Here is a 12,375-nt window from a genome sequence, read left to right on the forward strand (position 1 = left end):
AGACCATGACAGAAAGGACAAAATAATATCAACAACCACAATGACAATACTGCATTGAAACAGTCACACATAATTGTAGTAATGAAGTGATTATCCATGATGGTGATCACAATGACAATAACTGTAATGCACATCATTGTAAAAACTATAATCATATCGCTGACATCAACGTCGCTGTTATAAAACAACATAATAACACCCTGGTTAACTCAGTGAGTAATGTGGTGAAGTACAAGGGCAGGCAGCACAAAGCTCAGCCCCCCCAAGAGCCAGCCCAGAGAGCCCTCCCTCCCGGGAAGACCAGCAAGGGGCCGCAGAGAGGCAATCCCAACCTGAAACGCCCAAGCGCCCAGCAGAGCTCTATCCCCCCGGGGCACAGCCCCCCCCCCCCCCCCCCCCCCATAACCCCCCCCCCCCCCCCCCCCCCCCCCCAGCCCCGCCCCTCACCCAGGCCCACGGTCCTCGTGAGCAGGACCAAGCCCCACCCCACCAGACAGCCCGGCGCCCCAGCAGCCACAACAGCGCAGCAACCACAAGCCACCACAGTGGCATGCGGGTCATCCATAGTACCGGCACCGCCCCCCGGAGACTGCTGAATCCACCCCAAGAGCGCAGAGGTGCCCACAGCCCAGGTCAGTCCAAGGGAGGCACCGCAAGCCGCCACCCCAGCGCAAGCCCCAGCATCAACAGGCTCCAACGGGCCACCCCAGGGAAGGGCAGGCGAACCAGACAAAAGCATCCCACAAGCCAGGCCACCCCGGGCGAGCCACTGCGCCGTGACGGCCATACCCCAATCCAGCCTGGTCCACCCGTGGATGTGATAAGGTGTGACTGTGTCTATTATGCAATTAAAAATATAAATAAATAAAAGAGGACAGCTCTGAAGAGCTGGTCTCTGTGTCCCTGAGGGATGTATCTGTGTGCATGTATATGATAGGGGTGTATGTGGATGATAGCTAACGATGCAATTAAAATTGGGGGACAGCTGCCGCACGGTGGACCCCTCACCTGCCCAGCCCCTCACCTGCCCAGCCCCCCTCAAACCCTAAGTGACTGGAAGCTTTTGGGCGTCGCCGATTGCGCCGGGAACCGTGCCGGCCTGGAGGGCCCTGCTTTCTTTGTGGCCTGCATGCTGGGATGCCCGGGGTGCGCGGAAGTGGGGGTCTCGGATGTGCAGTTACGGCTTGGGATGGGGGGCGGGGACGGGGTAGCTGTGGTTTGGTGGATGGGGGGTGGGTGTGGGCCGCGGGCGGATGAGTGTGTGGGTGCCCGTGCAGGCGGCAGGCGGGGTGTTCTTCTGCGTGGTGCTCCTCTGCGTGGCGCTGGCCGGGATTGGCGAGGGGATGCTTACTCTGGGGTGGGGTGGTCGGAGGTGGCTTTTTTGGGGGGCTTGGGGGTGGTTCTGGCGGGCGGTCCCCACTACTTGCTGGTGTCTGGCTAGTCTCCGTTTCCTGGCTGGCGGTTGCCTGCCTGCTCCAGGGTGTCTCCCTTGGCTGGTCTGTGGCGTGGCGGGGGCGGCGGGGGCGTGCGCTTCTCTTGTGGGTCTTGTCGTACGGTGCTTGCTTCTCTGTCCCTCCTTGGCGCTTCTGGCTTGCATGCTTCGTGGGTGTGGCCGTGCCCCGCTCTATGTGGGGTGTGGTTCTCTTATGGTCGCTGTGGTGTGGCTCCCTTGTCAGCACCCTTGTGTGTGTGTGTGTGGCGTGTGGGCGCGGTTCCTACTGTTCTGGTGGTGGTCGGGTCTGCCTTGGGGCGTGTGGCTGGTCCGTGGTGTTTGGAGGTTTGGGGGTGACGCTGTGGACACTGCCTCCGGTGGGGCTCCGGTGTTGGGGGTGCTGGAGGTATTGCCTCTGGGGAGTTGGGTGGACCGGACTGGGCGTCCTGGCGGACCGGGGAGGGCCTGTGGTGTGTCCTGCGGCCCCTGGCTTGCCCGAGCCTGTGCTGTGGTGAGTGGTCTGTCGGTCATGTGTCCTTGCTCACCCCCCCCGCTCGGTTTGGGCGGTGTTGGGGTGTAGGCTTGAGGTGCCCTTGTCCTTCTAGTTCCGCTGCACCACCTCACATACATATAGGACTTTGGGGGGTGGTCTACGGTCGGGCGTGGTGCAGGACTGAGGTTGCCTTGTGGAGACTCCTTTGCCCCTGCCATGCCACTGACCTGTCGCCACTAGACACCGAGGGAACAGCCACAAGAGCTGGAGGGTAGCAAGCAGTCTCCGTATGTCACACATATAATACACAAATAAATCGATAAAATACAATAAAATAAGTAATAAATTAATTAAAAAATAATAATAATAATAATTAAATTAAATAAACAGAAAAATTAAAAACCGCCCTCCTTCCAGGCCAACCCAGGCTTTGTGCTCAAGATTTAGCTCAACAGAACCTAAAATCCGCAATCAGACTTAATTGGTCCCATAATGTTGGGACTTGCTTTGTCAAGCCTGGTTTACGGCTTTGTGCTAAGTGTACGTTCACATAAAAAGGGGTGTTTGATGTCATGTTTCGCAGGACAGGAGCGAGTGTTTCCTGTCCTGCGCCCTTATTTTGGCGAGGTGTAGTTCCGGTGTGGTGGAAGTTACAGCCGCTTCATGCCTGGTGTCCGCACACCTGCGGACAATTTGTATTAGCGGCGGTTAAAAGGCCAGCGCCAGCGTATGTGCGGCGCTGGTTCATTGTTTATGTCATGGTTAATGAACCTCGTTGCTTTGCCAGTGCTGTCACCTAGACTTACCATATCAGTTACTTTTGAATTGTTTTTCCCTTGTCACTTTTAGTTTTGTTCCTGTTGCCTTGTGCAATAAAATTATTTTTATTTCTGCACTTTGCCGCCTTGTCTCTGCATACCGGGGGTCAAGTCTCCGACAGCAGCAACCCCCGTCGTGACAGTTTGATGTCATATGATTTTACTTCCGCTGAAAAGTGAAGCGATCCCAGCAAGCGTATTTTACACAAGATGAGCAAGTAATTATTATTACGTTATGAGGAGTTCCCAAAAGAGTATGACTGCTAAAAGCAACACTGTCGCCGCCAATAGAGTGAGGGAGGACCACTGGCATGCCAGCATGCAGTGTGTGAATGCACAAGTTAACACTGATTTATTATACTAACTATACCCTTCTAGTTTTTTCATTTATTAACGCTCAACATGGTAATGCTATCGTTTAATTTATTTGAACCTGCTTACAAGTTACATTGGAATACATCACATATTACAATTCACAGTTCCACATGTCCAAAAGGTGTAGGAAGAAGCAATGCTTATTTAATCATATTTTACATAAATTGCAATACATTTGTTCACTTCCTGTATTCCAAATGGATTCTTTGCTGGTTTAAAATACAGTCAAACCTGTCTTAGCGGCTACCTTTATAGAATGGCCACCTGCCTATAGCGGCCACTGAAAAATCCCCCGCCGCAAATTTACGTGTTATAGACCCTGTGTATAGCAGTCAACTGTCCAACGTGGCCAGCGGCCACCCATTTTGTATCCCTTGGTCACTATCTGACTGCATATAGCGGCCAAATTACCAACTCAAGTAGAAGCTTCATGCACAAAAAAGTTTCGTTTTTCAATCAATGAAGCCGTCGTGTGTAGACTTTAATTACTGAGTCCTAGCTCAGTCACAATCATTCACAAGATCCACACAAACTGTCAGTTGTTCCACATAAAAAAGCAGTCTTCTTTTGAGCTTGCTATTTCCTGGTCAAACATGTAACTTTAAGAGCATTTGCACCAAAAAATTACCGCAAAGTAGGCTGGGAACAGGACGTGCTCCCAGTCACGCTACAAAACAGTACAATACTGCATGCACGCTAAACACGCTAGCATGCATGCTGTCGTATGTTGAACTGAGTTCGGTTGTACTTAACTGAAGTATTTTAGAATGTACTCACATTATTTTTTGATCAATCCTCATCCACAAATCCATAAAGTCCTCATCTTCTGTATTCGACACAAAAAAAAGCCGTCTTCTTTGACGCTCGCTACTACAGTGTGTTAACTTGTCAGTGTTATTCAGCTCCAGACCGTAGTAAGGGCGACCTGACTCCAGCAAAGGAGGAAACTTCTCCTGTTGCTTCTGCCAACTTTATTTATTGAACGCGGCCACCAGAGAGCAGCTCAGAACACACACACATCCAATCTCGTCTCTCCTTCCTGCTTGCCCACAAGGCAAAGGTTAAACAAGCCCCACTACATAGCTGTCCAGGCAATGCCTGTAACAAGTGACACTGTTTATTTCCTGGTGTGCACTGGTCAATACTGTAATGCCGCTTTTTGTGGGGAAGGAGAGACTCACGTCGCCGATGCACTTTAATGGCTTTATTAACAGCGGAGAACACTGCAGGACTTTACATCCACGCCAACATAAACACACTTTCCAACTCTCTCGAAACTCACAGCTAGCACTGAGCCTAGCTCTCCTGCTCGGGACGCCCACCGTCACTTCCCGTCACTTCCACTCTGCCGTATAAAAAGTAAAATATTAAAAACAAGCATAACAAAAGACATTACTAGCACAGCTTTGTTCTGTGGGTGATGGATAATAACAAGCCTAGTAGTGCTGTACAACTTTTATCCGCAGTCCCACACTGCCCTCTACCCGTCAACATTCAAAATGGCCGCCAACCTGTCTACAGAGGCCACATGTCTATAGCGGCAACTTTTGCAGTCTCCCTCTAGTGGCCACTATAGACAAGTTTGAAGTACATACAAAATGGTAAGTTCATGTAACAATGTGGTAAATGTGGTATACTTCGGACTGAAATAGAAACTCTCCCCGAGACAATCAGTATATAAACATTTTCACTCAGGCTATATCTGTTTGTGATGAAGATCATTTGTATAGCCATTTGTGTATCTGAATTTAATGGTCTGTGTGTTCGAGTATGGAGTACCTGATATTGTATATTGAACCACCACCTAAGGCTGTTCAATGACTGTTCTATCTGCATTTAATGTTCCATATAAGCCGGTCCTCGTTGCAGTGGACGTTGTAGCTTGAAAAATGGTAGCTCCCACTATATCCATGTTTTTGTCGTTGTTTTGTTTTTTAAAAACTATTTTGTGATATGTTTGTATCTTTGTGTGTGTGTGTATTTTAATGTACTTAATGTATATATGTTTCTATTCATATTAGTATTCATATATTCTGTAATAAATATTCTGTGATAAAAGTCGGCCCAGTCCTTGTATCATGCGTCGGCCTGATATCGGCCCAACGATTGTGTGTTTAAGGGGTAGTAGTCAAAGTTCTTGTCACCGTAAATAATTCATATGACATTCATAAAAAATAATAAGTAGGGATGTCCGATATTGGCTTTTTTGCAGATATCCGATAAGTCGATATGCGTAACATGACAAATTTCCTGTGGTGGAATGAACACATATCTGTTGTGAAGCTAATGGATACAGCATTAGCAATTTGCTTCTCAACGTGTCTGTAAACAACATTGCAAAACATCTGAGAAATACCTGCCATTAAGCTTAGGCTGTGTTTTAAAAGTCAACAGAGTAGCCATTTACATTTTACAAATCCAGGGAAAAACATCAAGTGTCATAATTTTCATGTAGGCCTAGCACTGTAAGTGCAGCAGCAGTGACGGAGCGAGACAGTTGTCATTGGGATGGCCAAGGTGAGACCATTACTCACATAGGGGTGGCAATAAGTTGATACCTGGAATGTCTACATGGCCAGTGGCGTGGCCACGCCCACCCCTGGCCGCTGCGTACAGTAGCTCCACCACTGTGCTTGAGGCACCCCATCACTGTAAATCTGATGCGAAATTAAAGAGGAAAAGTAATCTACCTAACAAACATGTATAGGAATCAAAATACACCCAATATATGAAAAGCAACATTTTCACAGACTAATTGAGCGCGCACACAAAACTTCAGATTTTATCGCCGCTTACTTCCGGGAATTGTTACATTCCTACTGAGGATAAGTGGGATATCTAGAAAATGAATGGATGGAAGGAGCAAGCTAGTTTGCTGCTAGTCACCCACGTTTGTTTACACGCTTGACAGGCGGTTTTGGGAGCCCATTTTTGCAGAGCTGCTGGAAATGTGAATTTCTCTTGGAGAGTAATAAAGTATCTATCTATGTACATGTATATATGTATGTCTAGAATTTACACCACCGCCATGAGTGGCTGCCTTTCAAGCGGCTTCGTTTATTAATTCAAGCACATATTTACGTGCCATGAGAGCGACATCCGGGATCGGTGTGATTACCTGTTTACCCATTGATATCAAGGCGGCCACACTGGAGATTCAAGATTCAAGATTCAAGAGAGTTTTATTGTCATGTGCATGGTAAAAACAGCAGTTATACCATGCAATGAAAATCTTATTCTGTTCATTCTCCCACGAAAAGAAAGAAAACACAAGAAAGAATAAGAAACATAAACACATAAACATATATACCAATAAATTAAGCAACAACAACAGAAGAGACATTAATACAAATAAATAAATAAATAAATAAAGTGCTATGAGTGTGTGCGTGTGTTGCGTGCGGCGTGTGTGAGTGCTTCGTTGAGAAGCCTGATGGCCTGTGGGTAAAAGCTGTTTGCCAGCCTTGTGGTCCTGGACTTCAAACTCCTGTAGCGTCTGCCTGACGGTAGGAGTGTGAATAATGAGTGTTGTGGATGTGTGCTGTCCTTGATGAGGTTGTGTGTTCTGCGTAGGACTCTAGTTTTATAAATGTCTTGCAGTGAGGGGAGGGCTGCCCCAACAATGTTCTGTGAGGTCTTGATCACCCGCTGGAGTGCCTTCCTATCACGTGTTGTACAGTTACCGTACCAAACAGTGATGGAGGCGGTAAGGACACTTTCGATAGTGCATCTGTAGAAGCAACTCAGGATTGTGGTGGACATGCCAAATTTCCTCAGTCTTCTCAGGAAGTACAGTCTCCTTTGGGACTTCTTCAGAATTTGTTGGGTGTTGTGAGACCAGGTGAGGTCCTCGCTGATGTGTGTGCCAAGGAACTTGAAGGTTTTCACCCTCTCCACCTCAGTCTCATCAATAAACAGGGGTCTATGCGGCTCCTTTTCCCTTGTTCTTGGGTCAATGATCATCTCTTTGGTCTTATCTGTATTGAGAAGGAGATTGTTAGCACGACACCAAGCTATGAGGTCCGCCACCTCTCTTCTGTATGATGTTTCAACACCACCAGTGATCAGTCCGATGACTGTAGTGTCATCCGCAAATTTAATGATGCTGGTGTTGTTCTGGGAGGCCACGCAATCGTAGGTGAAGAGCGTGTAGAGGAGTGGACTCAGCACACACCCCTGTGGGGTCCCAGTGCTCACAATTCTTGAGCTGGATGTGCGATTGTGGACTCTGACTGACTGGGGCCTGCCTGTTAGAAAGTTAAACACCCAGTTACAGAGGGAGGGAGACAGGCCAAGTGTGAGGAGCTTATTTGTGAGTTTGTGGGGGCTGACTGTATTAAAAGCAGCGCTATAGTCTATAAATAGCATTCTGACATACAGTATGTGTCCTGGCCTTGTAGGTGTGAAAGGGCTGTGTGGATGGCAGTGTTGACTGCATCATCCGTGGACCGGTTCTGGCAATATGCAAACTGTAGAGGGTCCACAGTTGCCACCAGGATGCTCTTTTTGATGTGGGTCATGACTATTCTTTCAAAGCACTTCATAACAATAGGAGTGAGTGCTATAGGGCGATAGTCATTCAAGCAGGTCACGTTGCTCTTCTTGGGTATGGGCACTATGGTGGTGGACTTAAAGCAGGTCGGTACAGATGCTTGTGCAAGCGACAGGTTAAATATGTCAGCAAGCACATCAGCTAGCTCTGATGAGCAAACCCGAAGTGCACGTCCTGAGATGTTGTCTGGGCCTGCTGCTTTTCGTGGGTTTGTTTTGTTTAGAACCCTGCGCACATCAGCTGATGTCACCATGAGAGGTGAGTCCTGTGTGCTCCCCAAGTCCAGCCACCCTCTCTGCTCATCAGGAGTTTGGGAGTCAAAGCGGGCATAGAACTCGTTCAGCTCATCAGGAAGTGTGGTATGGCTGGACGTGGCTACGCTACTCCGCTGTCGATAGTCTGTGATGTGCTGGAGCCCCGCCCACATGCGCCGAGGGTCTGAGGTGGAATAGTAGCCCTCCAGCTTCTGTCTGTACTGTCTTTTGGCCTCTCGTATGGACCTCCTCAGGTCATATCTGGCCTTTTTGTAGTCATCAGCGGTGCCCATGACAAATGCAGTCGAACGAGCACGTAGCTTAGCCCTTAGATAAGATGAAAGTCGAAAGCAAGGAAGTGGAAATTCAAGCCTTCGGTACCTTCTATTGTCATGGTCAACGAGAATTCACTACCGAGCAAGATCCACGAGCTGGCAAGAACGTTAAGACCTTCACATTTGTGTTTCGTTGAATGGCTAGCAGCTAGAGGCTAACGTGAGGCGCTAGCCGACTTCAGTGCAGTCAGAGCACCAGGAACACAAGAGCCTGTGGAAAGCGCAAAGGAGGTTGGCTTGCACTGTAGGTGAACAAACGGGGGTGTCATCCTGGCCATGTGAACATTAAAATGTCCATCTATATGGCATTTTTTAAATAACGGTTTTCATTATCGGGGGAAAAAATCTGATACCAATTTTCATGCGATATTGGACCAATATGATCGGTGGGCCGATAAGATCGGACATCCCTAATAGTATGTATAAAATAGACATAACAGAACATAGCTGGATAATGGGTGAGTTCAGACAATCAGCTCACAAGAATGAAGAGTTAGTCATGAGTGTTGTAGTGACTGGACATAGCATTTTGTACACAATGGTTCAGGACTCCTCTTCTTTGTACTTTGCAAACATCAACTGCTTGTATTGTTTCTTGAAATTGCTCATCTTGGTGCATTGTTTGAGTTCCTTGCTCAATCCGTTCCATAATTTGATTCCACATACTGAAGGTCTTTACTGTTCTTCTCGCTTATAAGTGTTTTAAGTTGATTTGTCCTCTCTTGTTGAGATGAATTTTATCACATTTTTGGGGAGCAGATTTGCTCTATGCATAATTTTAGCTGTTTATTTCTGTATTGCACAACTTTGACATATTAACACTTATGATGTAACACTTTGAGCAACAACTGTCTTTTTGCATCTTTGAAACAAAGTCAATACTGTTTTCAAATGCTGTAGCTCGTTACCCGTGTTGACATGTTTTGTGGCAACCTTTTTAATTTCTGACAATTTTTTCCAAGTGTGTCCTTCCAGTTGATTGATCGCTAGTTTTTGTCCTAACAGCCTTTTGCTGTTAGTGTTTTTTGTTATTGACTCTTACCCTTGCTGGATTTGCTGGAGTTTGTACTTTGTGTTTTCATTTAGGACTCTTTTTGTACATTAAATTTTCCTTTTTGTATTTTGCCTCATTGGTCTGCATTTTGGGATCCTGAATTGTTCGCCGTGTTCCACGGCCGCGCATGACAATTTTAAGCTGAAAGCCTGGACATAACCTGGTCGGGACCATGTTGATACAAAAGAGAGCTACCTTTGTGCAACTAACCCACCAAACTCGCTTTGCAGAATACTCCCTTGATGTGTTGTTTCTGTTTGCACCATGGGTGAGGGTGTTGCTGCATGTAAAATGCATTGTATATTAGATATGACTAGTTTGGCTCTAACTATTTCCTGTATGATTCAAACTTGTCATGTTGCCAGCTGCAATAGTTACTCCATTCTACAGAAATGACTTGAGCTCCACAAGTTGAAACCTTAAAAAAAACATGACCTATATCATGCGTCACAATGACACGGAAAAATGTTTAATAAAAATGTTTTATCGAGGCCGACAAAATTGATCGATGTTTTATCAATTATCGTGACAGGCCTACTCATATTAATCATAATATGAAACGCAGATAAAGTTGCATTTTTTAAGAAAATGAGGTTGGGGAAAGTTTGACAAGTATTTTTCTTTATTTTTGTCAAGCTGCTGCAGCCCACTTCACACACCGTGTAGTGATTACGTCACGCTGCTACAGGATCTCTTCTTCCACCAAAACATTCCCGATGATTTCATAGTCGAGAGCCCTCCAGTTGAAGACGTTGCCTGGGCTGAAGTTTGCGTCCTCCACGTAGCGTTGGATCTCAGCGGCGGAGAGGACGTAGTCCCACATGTGAAGCCGGGAGATCATCCCAATGAACGACTGCCCGGCGTCGAAGCCTCCGCCATAGGTGTCCTGCTCTTGGCCCAGAATGGTGATGGGTTTACCACTGATGGGCTGCCCCGAGTGGATGAACCTCTTGATGGTCTTTTTGCCGTCCACCCACAACTGTGCCACACCGTTCTGGGAATTCCAGGTGGCGCACATGGAGTGCCAGGAGTTGGGGGGGAACGACAGAGACAGGAAGTTTGTGCTGCCGCCCCGAGCTTGCACACTCATTACATCGTCTGTGTCTATCTTGAAGAGCAAAAAGTCGTTGCTGTGTGCCACCGTCGCCAAAGAGAAGAGCCCATAGTTCCTGGTGAGGTCTGTGAAGAACCTGATCAGAGACACCAGGGGTGAGGACCCAAACTGGCGAAAATAAAGCAAAGGCTGCTGATCACCTCGTTTACCTGAGACAGACCGTCACGGCATCAAATGACGTCTTAGATGTCAACAGTTTCACATGATCTTTGTTTGTCTCCTTGGGGAAGACAAACACTTTGTGTGAAAGATCTGCACACAACAACAAACACAGACAGTTCAAGCAGCTGTTTTTTGTTTTTTTGCTGTCCAAGGCACATTCTAAAAATACAAGTAAACAACAAAAACAAATTTTGCGCGTTAATTAAGTCTCCACTTGATGTCCGGCCTCTCCTACTCAAGCAGACAAGAACGCGAGGTGCGTTCACAGACATTGGGTAAATGCATTATTTTCAAAGACCCGCAACACACTTTTGGGTCCGGTTTACTTTCAGCCGCTTTAACAAATGTCAAATATCAAAATGCCTCCCAAATCCTTTGATTGTGTTCGGACATCCTTGCTTTATTGTTTCTGTCTGACAAACAGTAATGGAAAGGGGAACAGAAGAGCAGAGCGACGCCACCTAGTGCCGTCAAAGGTATTTGACCCAAATATAAAATGCACCTGAATATAACACAATCCCTCTTTATCGAGACCTGTTTATGGAAGAAAATATTTCAAGTCAAAGACAAAAAAAAAATTGCAATAAAAAGGAGAAAACATATTGACATATTAAAATACACGTGATATGTAGTCACTGGTCACTAGGTGGCAGCACTGACACAAAACATTGAGACATGACCTATTAAGTAACACTGCATGAAGTCATGAAGTCAGCTATGGACTGTCCGACATGATTGAGTGAAAAAAGTTCTCCTCCCATTTCCCTTGTGGAAGTGGTAATTTTTTGGCTTCTTAAATTTAGAATAAGTTTAGAACGTGCAATAGTCTGCTGAAAGCAAGGTTAGGTCATGTCGAAAATCATCCTCTGTTGAAAATGAAATGGGTGCTACCTGTGGGTGCTGCACAACATGATGCAAGCATCACCACCACAAGGAAGAGTTTCTCCATCTGAAATAGAAAGGAAGTCAGCATAGCAAGACTACACCAAAGGTGAATTGTACTGTATGATATATGATATAATGACATAGAAAAGCATTCATCCTGCTCTGCTATAAGTATGATATCAAGCAGAAAAGCAGCACCCCAAAAACGTGTGCAATGTCTTACCTTGTCTTGACTGTGCAGGCTTGATGGAAGGGAGGACTTGCCTGTTATCTGTCTTTAAATGCTATTTGTTCACTTGCATCATCATTCATGGAGGCTTTTGGACTCTTCAGTAAACATGGGGGGTTGGGGGTGGGGTTGGAGTCGATGAAAAGTTTATTTTAATTGTGCAACATAATGCAGAGCACAACATCTGGTAAGCATGTGCTCATCTAATGAGATTCAACGCTGTAGCAACAATGCTGCCTTTTGCAAAGATAACTACACAAATGCACCGTTGTAGACGATCACCACGTATCCCACTGGACATCCTCAAATAGCTTTATATGTAGGGTTGAGGAGAGAAATAAATAAATGGATTTTGAGCTGAGCTGTGGCCGTAAGGTGGTCGCTGCCTGTCGTGGCGGTAATCCCAGAGGTCGTTGGTGGACACCAGTGGTGAGGGATGCCGTCAAGCTGAAGAAAGAGGATTCCGGAGGCATCTGACAGGTACCTTGCAGGACAAGCGGTCAATGGCTCTGGCGGTCGCTAAGGCAAAAAAAAACGGACATGGGGGCTGCCCTTTGTCACCAATTCTGTTCATTACTTTTATGGACAGAATTTTTAGGCACAGCCAGGGCACTGAGGGGTTCCAGTTTGGTGGCTGCAGGATTGGGTTTCTGCTTTTTGGAGATGATGTGG

The 12,375-nt window shown here is 46.5% G+C and overlaps 2 protein-coding genes across 2 annotated transcripts; both read right to left on the bottom strand.

Moving 5' to 3' along the window:
- Positions 1-1,177: 1,177 nt before the first annotated feature.
- LOC129185285 (uncharacterized) lies at positions 1,178-1,963 on the bottom strand. Its single transcript, XM_054782114.1, has 3 exons — positions 1,720-1,963; positions 1,471-1,624; positions 1,178-1,352 (listed from the first exon to the last, which is right to left on the bottom strand). Exons 1-3 carry the CDS (start codon positions 1,961-1,963, stop codon positions 1,178-1,180), a joined length of 573 nt encoding a protein of 190 aa, XP_054638089.1.
- A 7,949-nt stretch (positions 1,964-9,912) lies between these two features.
- LOC129185198 (C-reactive protein-like) lies at positions 9,913-11,788 on the bottom strand. The gene is made up of 4 exons (XM_054781972.1): positions 11,698-11,788; positions 11,481-11,538; positions 10,577-10,679; positions 9,913-10,503 (listed from the first exon to the last, which is right to left on the bottom strand). The coding sequence occupies exons 2-4, from the start codon at positions 11,536-11,538 to the stop codon at positions 9,996-9,998; spliced, it is 669 nt and encodes a 222-aa protein (XP_054637947.1). The 5' UTR covers positions 11,698-11,788; the 3' UTR covers positions 9,913-9,995.
- Positions 11,789-12,375: the final 587 nt, after the last annotated feature.

This window comes from Dunckerocampus dactyliophorus, chromosome 7 (assembly GCF_027744805.1).
Source record: "Dunckerocampus dactyliophorus isolate RoL2022-P2 chromosome 7, RoL_Ddac_1.1, whole genome shotgun sequence".
Lineage (NCBI taxonomy): Eukaryota > Metazoa > Chordata > Actinopteri > Syngnathiformes > Syngnathidae > Dunckerocampus > Dunckerocampus dactyliophorus.

Bases quoted from the DNA above. Each gene is read 5' to 3' on its own strand.
- LOC129185285 (XM_054782114.1), bottom strand. From the start codon at position 1,963: ATGACCGACAGACCACTCACCACAGCACAGGCTCGGGCAAGCCAGGGG. The intron at 1,625-1,719 runs GTAGGAACCGCG...CACCCCACATAG, and splicing joins ACCCGACCACCACCAGAACA to AGCGGGGCACGGCCACACCC. The intron at 1,353-1,470 runs GCAGGCAACCGC...ACCCCACCCCAG, and splicing joins AGGGAGACACCCTGGAGCAG to AGTAAGCATCCCCTCGCCAA.
- LOC129185198 (XM_054781972.1), bottom strand. From the start codon at position 11,538: ATGGAGAAACTCTTCCTTGTGGTGGTGATGCTTGCATCATGTTGTGCA. The intron at 10,680-11,480 runs GTAGCACCCATT...TGTTGTGTGCAG, and splicing joins ATGTTGTGCAGCACCCACAG to ATCTTTCACACAAAGTGTTT. The intron at 10,504-10,576 runs GTAAACGAGGTG...GTCTCTGATCAG, and splicing joins GCCGTGACGGTCTGTCTCAG to GTTCTTCACAGACCTCACCA.